This window comes from Vitis vinifera, chromosome 8, assembly GCF_030704535.1.
Source record: "Vitis vinifera cultivar Pinot Noir 40024 chromosome 8, ASM3070453v1".
NCBI lineage: Eukaryota > Viridiplantae > Streptophyta > Magnoliopsida > Vitales > Vitaceae > Vitis > Vitis vinifera.
In genome coordinates this window covers 22,136,191-22,154,337 of record NC_081812.1, presented here as the reverse complement: position 1 = coordinate 22,154,337, position 18,147 = coordinate 22,136,191, and the positions used below count along the sequence as shown (strand labels likewise).

Here is an 18,147-nt window from a genome sequence, read left to right as displayed (position 1 = left end):
CCAAAATCCATTTAAGAATATGGGTTCCTCAGTTTTGGGCCGCCCAAATTCAATGTGTTCGTACTTGGATTTTGGGCTATTATGATGGAAATGATTTGGGCTTGGGTGGGTTGTGCACTGGAAGTTGTGGTCCCCTCCCAGAGGTTGAGGATTGCTGATGTGGAAAGATTATGGCCACTTTGCCTTTGAAAGGGCCAACCGATTTATACCATCTAAAATTGCTATTTCATAAGATTCCATTTTTCTTTTAATTCATCACCGAATTTAGTTGAATTATGACTTTATTTTTGCAAGGAGCGATTTTGAATGTTGAGTTTTGAACTCGTTTGGTAGTAATTTTAGAAAACGTTTCTAACATTTTTGACACTTGAAAATTTTTATTATTCAAGTGTTAAAAAAGTTTTTTGAAATCGCTGCTAAACACACTTAGAGATGACTTATGTTAAAAAGAGAGATCATTAGGGTGGCTTGATCTACGTCACGGGTTCAAGTCACAAGTGAAGTGTCTTATAGTAAAATATAATAAAATAAAATATTTCCTTTTAAATTTACCAAGAAAAGTCAATTATTCAAAAAATTAATATCCAACCAACCTTCAAAGAATAGAACATGTAAATTTATTATTTGGCACAAATTGTCAACGTTTAGTTTCATGCAAATATCTTCTCCCCCAGGGAAGAAATCAAAATTGAAGATGTCAATAATGTACCAACCCAACCGGGCCTATTCAAATAACTTCCATAATTCTCTGCCTTCTAAGACTTGATCAGTCACCACTGCAAGCTTTCAATCAAGTCACTTTACCCATTAGGCCCATATAATGTTGACAAGTCATTTTTATATACCACCTTATCATAAAAGAGTTTCATTATTTATACATAGATTTCATTTTATTTTATTTTATATTCATACCCTTTTTCTTCTTACTAATTTTAGGCTATGTTTAGTTTCTAGAAAACACGAAAAAAAAAATATAAAAAAAGAAAATAAAAATAAAAAAGAGAATGAAAGGAAAATAATTTTTATATGTTTTTTCAAAAGTATTTTATTTTTTTATTATATAAAAATTAAATAATTTTAAAATACACAAATTCCTAATTAATAATTATATTTAATTTTTTTTTGTATTTTTTTTATAATAAAAGCAAATATGAGAAAATATTTTTCTTGCATTTTTTAATTTATTTTCCTTTAATACCTTCTAAGAACTGAATTGGGTGTAGTGCTATTCTATACCATGGTATAGAATTTTCTAAATATTATTAGCTTTCTTAACCTGATTCATTAACAAGAAACAAAATTAGAGGGGTGAACCCCACACACTTTCACAACCATCATGAGTAAATGGATGTAGTAGGTGGAGCCACCCATCATTTTTTGACCCTGTAAACACAATCATCCCACATCATTTCTTGTACCAAGTCCACCATTTCACATTCTATATTTCCAACTACGCGTCTTCTATTTCTTTATATTCAACCCATCCCAGCACGCCCCAACCCAACCAAGAAAGCAACAGTTTTCTCTGTTTCTCTACCCCGCAAAGTAGTATCAGCCTCTCTCTCAGGAGTTTGTTTTGCAGAAGGGGAATGTGTCCTCTAAGGTTCATATTGGTGTTCTTGTCAGCGGTATTGGCAGGGTATTTTGCATGGAGTACAGTTCGTTCATCTCAGGAAAATGCTCTGGTTTCTGAAGATTCATGCCCACAAACTACATCATCATCATCTAAGGATAAACAAGAACTCAACTTCAAAACGGTAAATCCATTTCTATTTCATTTAATTCTTGGATTTTGGGATTCCTCTCTTTTCACTTCCTAAACTTTTCGTGGTTTGGAATTTCAGATGGTTGCAGATGGGTTCTGGGTATTTGTTGACATGGCCAGTGGGAGGTACCTGTGGAGGAATCTGAAGGGGAAGTGTCATGAGGATGTGAAGAACTCTTAGAATTTAGTGACCCAAAAAGACCCCATCTAATATTTCTGTGTATTCTTCCTATTCTTTTGTGTGTGTTCATGTACAATGAAGTAGACATGGGGGCTGTACATTTCGAACTATTCTGCAAATGCAAAATGTACATTTCAAATGCAACTAATATTTCTCTGTGATGAATACCAAATCTGGGAAGCTCTTCGTTTAAGCGATTGTGTATCCATCAAATAAAACATTTTACTTCAATTTGGAACAGGTTTGGCTATGCAAAGAAATTCAAAAGCTCCCTTAGAATCAACTTGGAAGATGAAGCCATTGCTGTTATTTTTCAAGGATAGAACAAATCAAAGAAGAGATCAATTGTCAAGTACCCAAGGGTACAGTAGTTTTGGTGCTCATAGTGAAAGGGGAAAAGTTAATCAATAAATGCAAACAAGATGGTGCACGATAACATTTGGAAGGGTTCAAAATATTGATACAAAGGATTTTGAATTTTCATCAGCATTGCTAAACATTTCCTTATAATCAAACAATTGACACCATTGAGTTTTATTTGATGGAAAGACATATTTACAATCACCTTTAGGAAAATGAATATAAACATTCATTACACAAGAAGCAGGAAACGATTTAGTTTAGATCTACTTGTAGTTTAATAGACATGTACAATAGTGTAAGAAGTGCACCTTGAGGAAGTGGAGCATATCTTGCAAGATTTGAGCCAACCCACATGGCTACCACCACTAGAGTGACTACACTGCTGCTGGTTTTTCCACAAACCCAACTGGCAAATGAGAGGCACAAAGTAAGCAATATGCCACCTCTCCCTCCTAAAATCCATGCAATTAAATAACCTAGCTTATATCCAGCATCCAACTTCCTGTCCACAAAAGCCATCAGAGCAGTAAATGTGAGAGCTATTTGGGAACCAAATGTCTGCATTAAAAACAGAGAGAGGAAAGCAGATCTAAGCACTTCAGTGAAGGGGCCTCTCTCTTCATCAGGGGTTTCTTCCTCAAAAATCTCATCTGTTTCACTGTAAGCAGAAAAATTCTGCCCATTGGCATTATATCGTTCCCAATATCTCTCACGTTGCATTTTCCGCCTCAGATCAGCCCATCTGTAGGTTCTTATCCTATCTTCAAATTCATGGTTGTAGTTCTGGCTCCCTCTCCATGGCCAACCAGTATGCTCTTGAAATCTAAGTGCTCGATCATACTGAGATCTTGTTGCTTCATTTGATAGTATCTGTTCAAAAGCAGAGATGGGAATCTTGAATATTTTGCCATTAATTTTCCAAAATTTGAGCAAAAACAAGGAAGCAAAAAAGGAGATTTATACACATATTTCACAGTAATATGGAGGCTACAGGTGATATAATTTCAAAGTACAATCAAGTCAAAATTTTAGCATTCACTGGTTCCTGGGCAGTTTAAACCAAGCCCATGGTGACATCACCACATGAAAACTTTGTCACTTTGAAAGTTCAAATTTGGTCCTTCACTTAATTAATTTTGTTAACAGCTCAAAAGAAGTTTCTACAATTTCCTTTGTATTGAAAGCAAACGCTGGTAAATGAGAAATCAAAGAAGATTATAAAGGATGGCTCACTTCATATGCAAGACGTATGCTTTTAAACACCTCACCAGCTTGTGAATCCTTGCTAACATCAGGATGATACTGCAATCATGAATGAAGATACAATGGAACAAATTGTTAATACCTGTTTTACAGAGAGTTCATAAAAAAAACTAAAAGATTAAATCTCAATGGGGCTTTGTTCTGGAAGAAATCCAAAAGCAAAAGTATTCCAACATTCCATCTACTAATATCAATGGCTAAGTCATTTCAATTTAATAAGGGGAAATAAGGAGAAGATAATATCATGAGTGTGATCATTTTGTGGAAAATTTGTCGGTGCATGCTTTATAAAGAATTCACAAACCACAAACAGAACCAATCTCAATGAATTTTAACTGCCTAACCAGAAGAAATGCAAAGACCGGAACATTCTAACAACCACCCTCCAAATGCCTGTAGTAGGGTCATAAAGATATAAACAAGGCAAGCATAAACAGGGCGAATTTCAATGAGGGGTCATTAATTTCTCATCACTCGTATCAGGCAAAATGTAATTAACAAGTGGCTCAAGGTGCATAGTTGTTGGGACAGAACCTAGGAGATTCAGACTAAACTGGGAATATCAAGGTCTGCTGCCATTACAAGTCTCAAATGACACATGTTCACCCCACTTGGAAATTATCTTTTCCCACAAGTCTAATGGGACGAACTAACAGTTAAACTACAGTCTTCAACATATATAAGGCTTCTAAAACCCTCCCAAGGATTTATTCCACACTGAGGATCTTCGAGCTACCATTTTTCAGGAGAGATCTTATTGACTAATTTCTAACAGGTATTGGATTCACATCAAGAAAGCCATTGATTCCTCCACTCATTCGCAGCAAGCATCATTTCAACAACTTGGATTCGTAAAACCCCCAAATAATTGACAGAAAATAGTGTAGTATACCACTCCAAGCCACTCAAGCTAACTCATCATCGACAAAGACTTTGGATACTCATTAGACATGAAGCAGACATTCAAAAGCAAGTAAATTAGTAGAATCCAAAAAACTAATTCTTGTTTCCCTTTTGCATATCAGCTGTGTCCACAATATGAAAAATACAACTGTATTCAATCAGACTTGATTAGAAATCAGCACTTATAATGCAAAAGCTTCTCCACTTTCGCATCTCAGCTATGGTACAAATCTTTGAATCTTATAACAAGTTAGGGTTAGATTTTGCTTCCTAAGATTCTAAATTTTTCTCTCTTTTCCTCCCATTTCTCAACAACCAAACAAAAATACAAATATAAGTGGAGTACCTTTCGAGCAAGAAGGCGATAAGCCCTTTTTATGTCGACGGATGAAGCGGCCCGAGAAAGTCCGAGCACGGCGTAGTGGTCCTGATCGCCGTTGATTGCGGCCCGACACCGGCACTTAGCTGTACGGCCATGACCATGGGACCGCGTTCGCGGGTCCACCAAGAGGATCATCCCCTTGGCGGCGGCGGAGATCAAACCACCGCCGTTGATGGAACTGGGTCCCACCATAAGGCGTGCCTGCATTTTCAGGCAATCATCTCTGCCACCCAATTCCCGCAAGGGTTCAGTGAAAATGAAAATCCTCCTCTCACAGTGGGCTTGAAAAGCCCATTCTAAAATGGGTTTGGGCCAAGCCCATGAGAGGCCCACATTGTAAACGTGTACAAGAAAAACAAAGCGTTGATTATTCAAAAACCAGAAGTAGGAATTCTCGGCTTCATGCTTCTCCCTCTTCGGTTCGTTTCTTTCTGTATATTCCCTTCTTTTTGGTCTTTTTTCCATTTATTTTTTATGATTAATAGCTGAAAATGTGATATTATTTGCTTGAATTCAGTTTGGTTTCTCTTTCGAATCTTCTGAATGCGCATAGTTTTGATCCGAGCTCAAATATTCTTTTGAATCTTTTAAATGATGGTTCTGTGGAATATGAATCGGATGATGATTCCTGATCAACCCCTTTGAAATTTTGAATTGTGTCCAGTTCTTCTTTTTCACATCCGCGGCATTAACTTCTTGCTAGGAAACATCCTTCTGAACGAGGTTAAGGCAAAAGAACACATGGAATGCCTTTTGATCTTGATCAAGATCATAAATTTTTTGTACTAGGATGAAAATGGGAGGCGGAAATCACTGCCTTTCGCAATGGAAAACCGTTATGTTTGGTTCGTGGAAAAAAACAAGGAAGGAAAAAGGAAAAAGGAAAACGGTTTTCTTATTCTTAGAAACACCTGGACGGGGGAAAAGGAATTTTGATCCGTTCCTAAGATATTGTGGGAAAAGATTGAAAAAACAATGATTTGTAATTTATTTATTTATTTCAATATTTTTTCTTGCAACTAAACTAGATTTTGTTACTTTTTTTATTATCTTTGTATTGAACTTTCCAAAAATAAAAAATAATAAATCCACCGAATATTAAAAGGAAATTTTGTTAATTTTTCAAGAAAAAATCCCTGATCTTAGTGTTTTGCAATATCGAATTTGGCAGCCTAACCTTTCTAGTTTCAAAAGAAGGATGGATTCTGATCAATTGATTATTTCTTTCCTTAAAGAACCAGATATTTTCTTGTTTGCCTTTTGTTTTTAATGGTGTATTTTCGGGTTTTCTTATTATACATTGTATTTTTTAAAAAAAGAAAAAAAGAAAAAGTAATATCTTGTATTCTTATATAATTGGGTTGTTTCCTTTGATTTGGACATATACTTGTGAGCAGGAACAAGAATAACATTTCTGATGTCTACTGTGGGCAATTCGACCAACATTTTCTGGCAGGAATGTCCTGTTGGGAGGGCTGAAAGGCAGAAACTACTAAACCAAAAGGGATGCGTTCTATGGATTACGGGTCTCAGTGGATCAGGTTTATTATCAAAACTATCTTCCTAACTTTCTTGTTTTCCTGTTCAACCATCTAAAAGAGGATCTGCTGGAAGATATAGTAGTTTATGTTTCTCTATATTTTATTTATTTTTGTTTGGGTTTTTGAAACTTAGAACTGTTCTGAAAATTGTCCAGCTTTTCATGGAATTGGGTTTTTTTACTCTGTACCCCTATTTGGTCTCTAAATTTAAGATTTTGCTGCTTGATTGCTTTGCCATTAGAGGGCAAAGCCCATGGTGGAAAATTGACTTGATGGTTTCAAAGTTATTGATGGTCTCAAAGTTTAGGGCTGCCCCATGGTTTTTAGTTCAACAGGGAACAGAATTGACTGCTGCTGTTTTCCCTGTTTCATTTTGGAGGTGGATTTGATGCCCTTTCTTTTTTGCAATGAGCTATCCTAGAATGTGGATCTCATTAATTTAGGGAATTATACTAGCATCTTCTGGTTTTCTAGTTAATGATCTGCATGATGGTCAATTTCTGGAAGAAAAAAAATGGAATTTTGATGACCAATTTGAAAATTAGAAGGAAACACAAACTTTTTTGAATGCCTGATATTTATTTAATCATCCTTCCTTTTTCTTCTTTCTTTCTTGTTAATTGTTGATGTGGAATTAGTTTTTAAGCATGCTTGGTGAATCTTGTGTTGGGAAAAAGACCCCAAATGGAACCTACTTTGCTCTTATATGTTTGGGTTTACACTACCTTTCATGAAGCACTTTGTACAAACTGTTTAGGGAAAAGCACGTTGGCATGCACAGTAGGTAGAGAACTGCACTCCAAGGGTAAGCTGTCATACATTCTTGATGGAGATAACCTGAGGCATGGGCTGAACAGGGATCTTGGATTCAAAGCAGAAGATCGAACAGAAAATATACGCAGAGTTGGTAAGTATGTGTTTGTAGGGCATGAATCGAACTTTGTTTAACATTAAGTTTAAGCTAGGTGTGCTTTGAATTGAACTTTGTATCAAGAGACATTTCATCTTCTTTAAGGCATATGAAGAAACATTTGCACTGAGATTAAAAATATGAGATGCCTGCACATTTAGTATTATATAATCATGATTTATCAGATGTTTTTATTTCCTTCTATTGTGAAAGAATACTTGTATAAGTAATCTCATTAATGTTCTTTAGATTTCCTTGAGAAACAGCAGCCTCTCTAAATGTGATGCTTGTGGGAAAATCAGGAGGAAACTTTTGTAAATGCTGAAGTGTCAAGTATCTTCTTAAATGCTGAGAATATATTGGCTAAAACAAGGGGATGGATAACATTTTAAAGTTGATTAATCGCCTTTTAAAATCCTCAGGTCATAACTTGGATTAGATTGCTTGTTGCAACCCTCACAATTAATAAAGTTTGAACTTAAAATTTATAAACTTTTTAAACTTGGAAGAGCTTGTTTTTGCACCCCCCACCCAAACCACCTTTTTTTTTTTTTTTTTTAGGAAATGAACGAATCTTATCGTGTCATCTGTGTTTTTTTTGTCTTATCTTGTCATTTCTAAGTTACGATTTGAATTTTAGGGGAAGTAGCAAAACTCTTTGCAGATGCTGGTTTGATCTGTATTGCCAGTTTGATATCTCCATATAGAAAGGACCGAGATGCTTGCCGTGCAATGTTGCCTGATGCAAATTTTATTGAGGCAAGAGCCCTTTTGGAAATTGTTCTTATTGTAATCATCTGATTATTTTCTTTTTCCATTTTATATTTTTCTTATATGGGATGGTAACTTACTTTGACAGGTTTTCATGAACATGCCTTTACAATTGTGTGAGGAGAGGGATGCCAAAGGCCTTTACAAGCTTGCACGTGCTGGAAAGATCAAAGGTTCATTTAAAAAATATCTTATATGCAGCTTTGGTTTGATGATATTTGTCGCTTCCAAAAAAGAAAAAGTTAAAAAAAACCAAATCTGACGTGAAATATGGAACAAGCATTTTTGCCTAGATGGAAGGTCACAGTTTGATTTTCTCTTCTTTGATTACCAGGAGGTGCATTTTACTACATTTCTTGGCTTGCTATTCATTTTCTATGGTATTGTTTTGGGGGATGAGATTTGCTCGCTATTGAGTCCATTCATAATTTTCTTTCTTCCACATTACTTGGAGTCTTCAGTATTCAGTGTTCAGTAGAAAAAATATCTCCTAGAATTTAAAGCTGTCATGTGCAAAAATATCTTGAGATTCTGAATTAATGCCACTTCTTCAAATTCAAATGGCAACAGGATGTAGCCTAAGAGCACAAAAAATAAAAAATAAAAACAAATTCCTCCTCCCCCACCCATATCCTCACTCTGCTGAAAGCATGTTAGTAACACACCATTTTGTGTTTCCCCAACATTGTTGTTAGAACATGGCTCGTCTAATTAGTTTTGTTCATAAAGTAGCAATTACTATCATAAAATATCCCGTTCTTCTAGCCTCTATTTATTTTGAAATTGTGTTGTGTGATTTTACTAGAAATCATAATTATAAAGCTTTGTATGACTTACACGAACAACTCAATGTCCAAATAATGTATCCTAATTCCTACGTATTTCAGGTCATTTGTGTTTTTACCAAGATCCACCTGCTTGTGACGGGGATCACAACAGCATTGATGAATGCAGTGGCTTGTGTTTAGTTATTTTTTCTGATGGTTATATTACATTGCAGGTTTCACCGGGATAGATGATCCGTATGAACCACCATTGAATTGTGAGGCAAGTGTTCATTAAACTATGGAAGAGCTGATATTTCTTGTGTAACATGTCTTCCTGTGTTTGTTACTGATTTCTTTTTCTTCTCTCTTTTCAGATAGAAATACAACAGAAGGATGGGGTTTGCCCTAGTCCGAACGACATGGCCGGGGATGTAGTGACCTACTTGGAGGAGAAAGGATTTCTTCAATATTAGCTATGACACTCTCCTGATTCAGGCTCTTTGAACCAAATTTGAAACCACAGTGTGTCTGGTTATGGCAAGTGGGGAGGCTCAACCCCAGCAGCTTAGTTGTATGAACCTAGGAATTTGTTTTCCTTCCCTATATTTAGATGGACCATTGGTTTCATCAGCTTGAATTTTGTTTGTTTTTAGTAGATTAGGAGGGAAGCAACTGCTTCAGACATTGTAACTTCAGATATTACCTATCAATCTGAGGCAAAGTCTGAAAAACAACTCTTAATGAATTTTGGAATGGTTTGGTGAGAGCTTACCAACTATTTCTGTTTGACTTCTAGACCAGAAAAAATATATATATATTTATTAGAAAAAAGTTATTCAAATAACATGAAAATCTTATAGCAGTGTGATTTAAAATTAGTTTTCTGTTTTAATTTTTTTTTAACATTTTAAAAAATAAAGTGAAATAAAAAATAATTTTAAAATAATAAATAGATGTTTTCACCAATTTTTTAAAACATTAACCCGTTATATCATGTTTTTTGTTTTTAAAAACTATTTTTAAGTTAAATAATAAAAAATAATTTTTAAAAACAAACCAAATAAGTTTCTAGTATTTTTTTCCGGAACAAGAAAAAATTTGTTTGGGAATATGAATGTTTTTAACCCATTTTTATATTTTTAAATATTAATTTAAAAAAAAGTATGTTTTACATGTGTTTTATTTTTAATTATTTTTCATGTGTATAATTAATTTTTTTTAAAGTGAGTAAAAATAACTAATAACAAGTAAAAGATATTTTTTTAAATTTAAAGATTTGGCTACAATTACCAAGTACGGTCTTACCCTATGTTTGTTCTTTGCGGGTCGAAATATAAAGAAATTATTAATCTTTTATAAAATTATTTTTAATAAAAATTTGTCAAACTATTTTTTAATCTAAAAACATGTTTTAAAAAACACATTGGTCTGACCATCCAAAACTCTACTTGTAAAAACGTGAAAGGTACGATACTAAAAATAATAATATTAGTATTATTTGCCGAAAACTATTTTTAAAATAATACTAAAAAATAGTTTTTTAAAACATTTTTCAGAAACTGTTATATTATGTTTTACAGAATAAAAATATATTTGAGAATTTAAAATATTTTTAAAATATTAAAAAAAATTTATTTCAAATTATGATACATATTTATATAATTATTTTTTAAAATAGGTTTAAAAATAGGTAAAAATAAATAAAAATATCCTTTAAAAATATATATATTTTGTTGTCCAGAATAAAAAATAAAAACAGTTTTCAAGACATTTTATTTTTGTTTTTAGAAAAATAGAAAAGCGTTTATGAAAGTAATTGTACTTGTACATCATGTTAAAAATGTAACCGTTTATCACCGAAAGGAAAACGCGTAGGGGGGAGGGGGAGCAGGGGAGAAAAGACCAGTCAAAGATGATCTCAAGAAGAAATCAAGATTCTCAATGACGATATCAACAACAAATCAAGAAAACAAACAAGGAGATAGAAGAAGAGAGAGATGGTGTTGAACAGCACACTGATAGGGAGAGTAGCGGTGGTATCCGCAGATTTGTGCCAATACGTTGCTTGCAATCCGGAGAGACTCAGCCCCGAGCATGTTCTCCATCTCCTCTTTTGTTTTCCTTTTCAGCAGTTACGTCGATTAGCGCTCTGTATCTCCGCCTTCTTCTGCTCCCCTTCCTACCCCGACGATTCCGATTCTCATTCCGACTAGCATCCTTTTTGTTTTTTGTTGTGGAGATTCTTGTAAATCTGGATTCGTGATGATGAGTGAGATTTGAAATTTCGTGAATTGAGGATATTGATTTGTTTTCATGCTTTCGATTTGCTTGGATTTGATCTGATATGTTGCGTTTGGTTGAACTTGAAGAACTAGTTAATTCCAAATCCAGAAATGGATCAATAATCCATTGGGCCGTTTTATTTGTCCTGCATTTTCTTAGCTACCAATCACTCTCAGAGGTGACTTTCAATCTGATTTATCTTAACAAAGAAGGATTGAACTAACAATTTAACATTCTTTGAAAAAAAAAAAAGACCGGATAATAAATATTTCTCTAATTAGGTTTCCAATTTAAAATCGGATGATCAACCGATCAGGCGGTCCAAAAACAACGAAAAACAGAAAAAGAAAATAAAAGCAAAAAAAAAAAGGGGATGACGAGGTTGTCTGTTACGTGTGTGAATATTAGTGGATATATGTTGCTTGTCCAGTATTCTATCAACTAAACATAGAAAAAAAGAGGAAAAGAGGAGTAGGTGAGAAGCAAGATGAAGAGTGTGGTGGCACCAACGGCACTGTCAATTTCCCTGATACCCCGCGTAAATGCCCGCAAAATCCCCAATTCATCGCCTCCCTTTCCAAATTTCTTTAGTCCCAAACCCTACTCTTTCTTCTCTTCTCCTCTTGTACGTCCTCTTTCCATGGCGGCCTCCGCTGCTCAGGTATATCACTCTCTCAATCTCTATGAATTATTGGGATTTTGTATTCACGCTTCTTCATCTAAGTTAATGCGGTTTTTTTTTCTTCTTGTTTGCATGTATTTGTTTTTGTCTGGATTTACTCAGACTGCGTCACCCGGGGATGTCACCACTGATGCCGAAGTCTTTCAACTGATCAAAGATCATCAGGTTGTTTGTTTCCCCATTATTTTGTGATGAAACCCTAAAGTTGGCTTTGTTTTGGCTCTTGAAATGCTTTTGGGATGATATCATAAATTTTTCTGAAGCTTCAAAAACACTTATTCTATGTTTGGTTCCCGGAAAGTACAAAGGAAAGAAAAAAAATGCTAAGGAAAATTATTTTCTCATATTTGGTTGTCCTATGAAAAATATCAAAGAAAATCAAATATAATTAAAACTAATTAAAAACTTATGTATTTTTAAATTATTTAATCTTTATATTGATGAGTTAAAATAAATAAAATGAGTTTGAAGTAACAAAAAAAATAATTTATCAACTTTTAATCTATTTTTTTATTTTCCTTCACTTTTTCTTTCCTTCTACTTTTCCTTTGTATTTTCTTTCCCTCAAATTTTCCGGGAACCAAACATAGCCTTACTAAATGGTGTGTGGACAAATAGGACACATTTTTTTTTTCCTAGTTTCTGTTTTAAAATCTGGGTTGTTGTTACAGGAAAAGGCTGCTCGGCTTCCTCCGCTTGAGGAAATTAGAACTGTTATTAATCACAGTGTGCGAGGCATGCTTTCGACTATTTCTCAGGTCTTTCATACACAGCTTTTGAAAATTTCAGATATTATGAATGATTTATTGGGGGAGATAAATACAAGTAAACATTTCCTGCATGCTAGTTTTATTTGGTACTTGTTTATTAATGGTTTTGAAATTAGCATCTGAAACCAACTTAGGTGGATATCTCCAAAAAAAAATAAAGGGAAAATAAAGGGAAAATAGAAGGAAAAAAACGTTATAGGGTGATCACAAGAGGATTTTAATTTTTTTGTTGGCATTTTGTAAAGGGTTTATGGCTGTAATCAATATACTTCGAATATTGTTTTATTATGCTAAATTCTCTTATCTAGAAAATCCTCAGAAGTGATGTTAGCATCTGGGTTTGACAATCCTTTATTGGTTATTGTTTCATCAATCAGATATCTGAGGGGGTTTGATGCTTGTGTGAAGTTGGTTAGTATGTTGGTTTCTCTGCATTTGATTTTTTCCCTCAAATGCACAAAGATGCTCACATGCACACTCAAGGAGGAGAAATATTATTGCTTCCCTTTCTCTTTGCTTTTTGTTTGACAGTTTTGTTCTCAAACAAGGAATGGGTTTAATGTAAGCTGATAAATGCGTTTAGTCATCCCCAATCTCATTCAGGGTGTCTCCAGATATTTTGGGACCATGACAATGTGCTCTTAAATTCTGGAGCAATCTTGGAGTCCTCATTATTAAATTATGGAGAAACTTCTCGGTACAACTAAAGATATGCATAACATAAGCTGATTTTCACTGTTACTAATTTTGAAAACTTCTGCTTGATTTTGAATTCAAGAATCTGACTATGGTCTGTGTCAGTGTTCGTATGTTTTGGATGCTCATCACATGCTTGCTGGTTCATGAATTATCCTATTCCTGACTTTAGTTGGCTATACAATCTTTCAGATCAGTTCAACTAACTGCAAGTTCCTTTTCCTGTGCAGAAGTATGAGGGTTATCCATCAGGATCGATGGTCGACTTTGCATGCGATCAGGATGGGTATCCAATATTAGCAGTCAGTAGCCTGGCAAATCATACAAAGGTTTGCCAACAAAAACCCACACTAATACAGAATTGGTGCATCCAAAGATTCAGTTGGGATTATAATCTAAATTATTCCTGTTCGGAGATCTCAATCAAATAAATGTACAGAATTGGTTGTTTCTTTTCTAACAGATGACAGATAGGAGATGTGTTACATGTTCTGTAGTGCAAAAGGATGTGCTTAAAGTTTTTATATGAGTAGGATTAATGTACTTTTTAACTTATGGTCCTTGGTTTTTTTCCCCTGTTCAATCTTGCCCTCTACATGTGCTCCTTATTTATTTCATAGATAGATTAGATTCAGGTCAACGTTTTGGAGATCTTAACCTACTTAGAATCCATTTGGGGGTGATTTGGGGAGGATTAGAAGCGTTTGCTAATGCTTAATAGTGCTTTCCTTTTAAGAATCACATGTTTGATAAAAATTTTAAAATCTAGAGTGGATTAACACCTGCCAGTTGCTTCTTCTAAAAATCACTTTTTGTGTTATGTAACACATTATAAAAAAGACACTGAAAAAAACATTTTTTTTATTTAAATCCAAATACTATTTGCTTATTCATAAAAGTGTTCTAATAGAATTGCTACCGACAAAAGCATTAAAAATGCTTTTACAATAATGACTCCTAAACAGGCCCTCATTCTCTTTAGGGCATCTCTATTGTCTATTTCCTTTTTTTTTTTTTTTTTTCTTTTTTAAATAACTATAGAGATTAGGACTTTACCTCCTGTAAATATTATGGCCTGATTCTTCTGAAATTGTTTTAGAATTTTCTATTTTCCTGAAAGGCCTATGATTATTTGAAAACTTCTGCTTTTTACAGGACCTGTTAGCTAATACCAAATGCTCATTGCTTGTAGCAAAGGATCCTGAGGATAAGACTGACCTTTTAATTACTGTGCATGGAGATGCTGTTCCTGTAAGTTCTAACTTCTTTATGCTTTTCCTTCATTTCTTAAATTATTGTGAATATGCCTTTTTTTCTTGCTCACAAGTGATGCATTTGGATGTTAATGAATTGAATCTGGAGAATCTGAAAGTTCTTATTTGGGTTTCATTTTAGGTCTCTGAAGAGGATAAAGGGGATATTCGTACAGCATACTTGACAAGGCATCCCAATGCATTCTGGGTAAACTTCTTTCTAATTGTCTAACAGGCTCTATCTCTTGGCATATTTAAATCATATTTTGATGGACTACTAAAGGGACACTTTCCAACTTGAAGGTTGACTTTGGTGACTTCCAATTTATGCGTATTGAACCAAAAGTAGTGCGTTATGTGTCTGGGATTGCAACAGCTCTCTTGGGATCAGAAGGTTTTTCTACCGTTCATTTTCCTTTTTTCAAACCATATGTTATTTTACGTTGTCTTGATATTCACTTTTGGCTAGAGGATATTATATGATCCTATTAAACTTGTTTATGTTAGGCACATTTATAATTTTACTGCCTTGTACAAATTTGTATGTGTGATGCTGTAATGTTATTACCACCATTTTCCACATGGATTTTTGATTGAGGTATTCATTTGTTTCTTTATTTTTTATCTTTCAGAGTTTACTAAAGAGGCCTATACAGCTGCAAAAGTTGATCCAATAGCTCAGTTTTCTAAGCCTGTGGCGGTATTACTGCTAATTTGGTATCTTTGTGAAACATTCTTTTCTTCAGTTTATCATAGCTCAACTCTTTTTTCAGTAACACCCTTTTTTTTTGTCAGTCTCACATGAACAGAGATCATGCAGAAGATACAAAGCTGATTGTGCAACACGTGACATCTATTCTGGTAATGTGAAAGACTCAAACATCTTTCTATTAACCAGGAAACTGCCAGATCTGAACAGTGTCTTTACATCAGACTGTCTCAACTGGTCAAAACGGAAATGCCAAGAATTGATAATTAGTGATTAGAATTCACCTGCCCATGCAATATCATCCAACAGAAAAATAATAATGGTAATGGTAATAATAATAATAATAATAGAATGTTTGCAATGGCTTGGGTGTTGATTGGTATTGTTTGTTTTGTTCTGCTTGAAATTTGATCTGCAGATAAACAGGTAATTAAAAAATATGCATGTATCTTAGATTACTGGTGCTGCAGATTGATGATATCTTCTGGACAATGCTGCTTAGCTGGCTGGTCTAAGTCATGTAGTTGGTTATTCTTGCTTCAACCTATGATCACAGTTTGAACAAAGGAATATGGGTATATTATTATTAGATTTATATTTCACAAGAAAATATTTGGTTTCCCTTTTGCTTCACTTATTTTTGTCTAGCCACTTTTCCCCTTAAATGAAAGGGCACTTAATTTCTTATGCAAAATAAAATTAACAAAATGAAACAGATTGAACCAACTTGGCTTTGTCTTAATAAATTCTAGGAACCTTACTGATGAGAGATCATGAATGAAAATTTCAGTGTATGTCTAGACTTCTAATGAGAAATTAAATGGACGTAGATGTCAAGACAATAAACTTGCTGCAATAGTTTTTATCCTTTTCTTTTATGCATGTGTATGTTCATGAATAAGGGTGTGAGGGATTTTAATGCGGTTCCAAAACATTTTTTTCTATCCTTTTCTAGGTGGACTCTGCTTACATGCTGGATTTGGATAGTCTTGGTTTCTATGTTAAGGTAATGTTGATGTTTAGCCATTCCCTTTGAAAGCAATGTTTTTCAGTTCTTTAAAATTTTTTTGGTTCAAACTAATATTTCGATCTCAATGTTAAGTTGTTCTGACATTGTTTTGTTCTTTCTAGGCTACTTACCGAGGGAATGCTTTCAAGCTCCGAATTCCTTTCCCTAGACGTGCTGAGGATAGAAAGTGAGGCATCTTATTTCAAATGATTCTAAAATCATATTGATATTTGATTTTTCATATTTGCCTTTCTGCTCTAGTTTTTCTCTGGTAAAAAAGGAAAAATGCTGCAAGGCACCATCTTCTTAGTTTCTAAAATACTTATTTGCTATCCTACCTATCAAAGGTAAATTTTATCCTAAACAAAGCCAATATCAAAACATAATGGGTCTTTTAATTAGTTGAATTCATTTATCAATGTGATGCGGATGCACATTGCTGGCATATGTATTGGTATGCTTAGGAGTCAAAATTTGAACTCTGAAGGAAAACTTTCCAAAGCGTGTTTGGCTTGGGAGTTTTATGTCAAGTAAGGGCAACATACTCATGTAAATTTCTCCGTCCTTGTCATGTGTCATGGGAGGGTAAAACATGTTTTACCTTGGTTCCTTACTTTAGTTCTCCTTTCACATTGAAGTATTAAGGGGAGTGGAAACACTTCCTCCTGTCATAGGTTCATAACTGAAATTATAATGTTTCAAATGATGATGTGAAAATAAGAGAGGACTTGACTTCCTGCCCAAGGTTGATAGCATTATTTGAGATTTAGAACTTCCCCTGATACTAAGATTTCAAATTTTAACCAATTTTGAAAGCTGAAATCTTTTTGTTTGATATGGAGACAAAGAAAGATAATTTGATAAGTCTCTCTGTTAAAATGAGTAATGTTATTTTGTATTTGGCTGCATTAAGTAAATGTCATATTATATTCAACTGCATTATCTGAGTTGGATTCTTTCCTTTACTTCCATTGGGCTGTATCATTTTGTTTTCCTTCTCAGGGATGTGAAGACTCTTGTGGTGGAAATGCTTCAAGCTGCTAAGTCTCAATCTAATTAATGCTCTATTAAAATGGAATAAAGAGGTGCGCTTTCTATATTTTCAGTGACTTGTTGTGTTTAAGATGTTCCTTTCTTTGGCATATTTTTTTTATTTTTGTCATGAAATCGCTATACCTTATGTACTTTATTTACACAAAGCACTTTTCTAGTTTCACTTTTTTCATGAAGTGGTACCTGATTTTGTCAGGTAGAAGGCAATAGTTTGCTGTGGAGTTCTCTAATTATTCTGTCCAGTTGCAAAAGAAAATTTATGAGTTCCTTACAAAAGCCCTATGATTGCTCACAGTCAGTCTGCTATTGATTTGATCAGATATTTTCCATATTACTCCCAAAACTAGGCCAACTTTTGTTGTTATGGTACCCTCCAAGCCTCTAAGCAGTGTAGTCCTCCAAGAGTTGAACCATATACTCCTTGTATCCTGTGGGATTAGACATGGTATAGGTTAGATTTTGAAGTGGAATCCATCCTTTCATCTAAATATGATACTCGTCTCCCTCCTGAGGTGTTCTCATCCTGTTTGTCTTCTGTGCAGGATCCTGCATTGAACCATAGATCATCTTTCTGGGAACAAATGGAAACAAGTGAAATCAGTGGCAATTCTTTGGCTTTCTTTTCTTGTTTGCTCTTGCTTTGTCTCTATCTATTGTAATTAAGGTCAGAATGAATAGCCATGTTATGTCAGACTGTTCAATGTAAAAAGGTGCATAAACAGTTTCTAGAACACAAAGTCAATAGTGCAAAAAATTTTATTTTTGGTGGGATACTGTACAAACTTTGCTATGGAGGAGCTCATTCGAAATTGAAATACACAGATGATGATTAGAACTGGCCATCTC

At 34.3% G+C, this 18,147-nt stretch overlaps 4 protein-coding genes across 7 annotated transcripts; 3 read left to right on the top strand and 1 right to left on the bottom strand.

The window, feature by feature from the left end:
- Positions 1-1,477: 1,477 nt before the first annotated feature.
- On the top strand, positions 1,478-2,111 carry LOC100255598 (uncharacterized). Its single transcript, XM_002276824.5, has 2 exons — positions 1,478-1,757; positions 1,845-2,111. The coding sequence occupies exons 1-2, from the start codon at positions 1,590-1,592 to the stop codon at positions 1,944-1,946; spliced, it is 270 nt and encodes an 89-aa protein (XP_002276860.1). The 5' UTR covers positions 1,478-1,589; the 3' UTR covers positions 1,947-2,111.
- A 305-nt stretch (positions 2,112-2,416) lies between these two features.
- Positions 2,417-5,123, bottom strand: LOC100260668 (uncharacterized). Its single transcript, XM_002276800.5, has 3 exons — positions 4,822-5,123; positions 3,543-3,611; positions 2,417-3,179 (listed from the first exon to the last, which is right to left on the bottom strand). Exons 1-3 carry the CDS (start codon positions 5,062-5,064, stop codon positions 2,562-2,564), a joined length of 930 nt encoding a protein of 309 aa, XP_002276836.4. The 5' UTR covers positions 5,065-5,123; the 3' UTR covers positions 2,417-2,561.
- Positions 5,124-5,164: 41 nt separating this feature from the next.
- On the top strand, positions 5,165-9,635 carry LOC100265880 (adenylyl-sulfate kinase 3). Of its 2 annotated transcripts, none has more exons than XM_002276782.4 (7): positions 5,165-5,276; positions 6,255-6,398; positions 7,156-7,305; positions 7,949-8,067; positions 8,168-8,252; positions 9,080-9,126; positions 9,221-9,635. In XM_002276782.4, exons 2-7 carry the CDS (start codon positions 6,275-6,277, stop codon positions 9,317-9,319), a joined length of 624 nt encoding a protein of 207 aa, XP_002276818.1. In that variant the 5' UTR covers positions 5,165-5,276; positions 6,255-6,274; the 3' UTR covers positions 9,320-9,635. The 2 variants fall into 2 exon arrangements, with proteins under 2 accessions (XP_002276818.1, XP_019077397.1); XM_019221852.2 differs by having other exon boundaries at positions 5,249-5,290.
- Positions 9,636-10,622: 987 nt separating this feature from the next.
- Positions 10,623-18,143, top strand: LOC100243555 (uncharacterized). 3 transcript variants are annotated; one of them, XR_786445.3, is made up of 14 exons: positions 10,623-11,790; positions 11,914-11,976; positions 12,483-12,569; positions 13,508-13,606; positions 14,433-14,528; positions 14,673-14,738; positions 14,834-14,924; positions 15,163-15,230; positions 15,326-15,391; positions 16,195-16,245; positions 16,371-16,435; positions 17,251-17,333; positions 17,498-17,746; positions 17,844-18,143. XR_786445.3 is itself a non-coding variant. In XM_002276763.5 (13 exons), the coding sequence occupies exons 1-12, from the start codon at positions 11,617-11,619 to the stop codon at positions 17,306-17,308; spliced, it is 984 nt and encodes a 327-aa protein (XP_002276799.1). In that variant the 5' UTR covers positions 10,623-11,616; the 3' UTR covers positions 17,309-17,333; positions 17,844-18,143. The 3 variants fall into 3 exon arrangements, 2 of the variants coding, with proteins under 2 accessions (XP_002276799.1, XP_059595370.1); XM_002276763.5 differs by lacking the exon at positions 17,498-17,746; XM_059739387.1 differs by lacking the exons at positions 12,483-12,569; positions 17,498-17,746.
- The last annotated feature ends 4 nt before the right edge of the window (positions 18,144-18,147 follow it).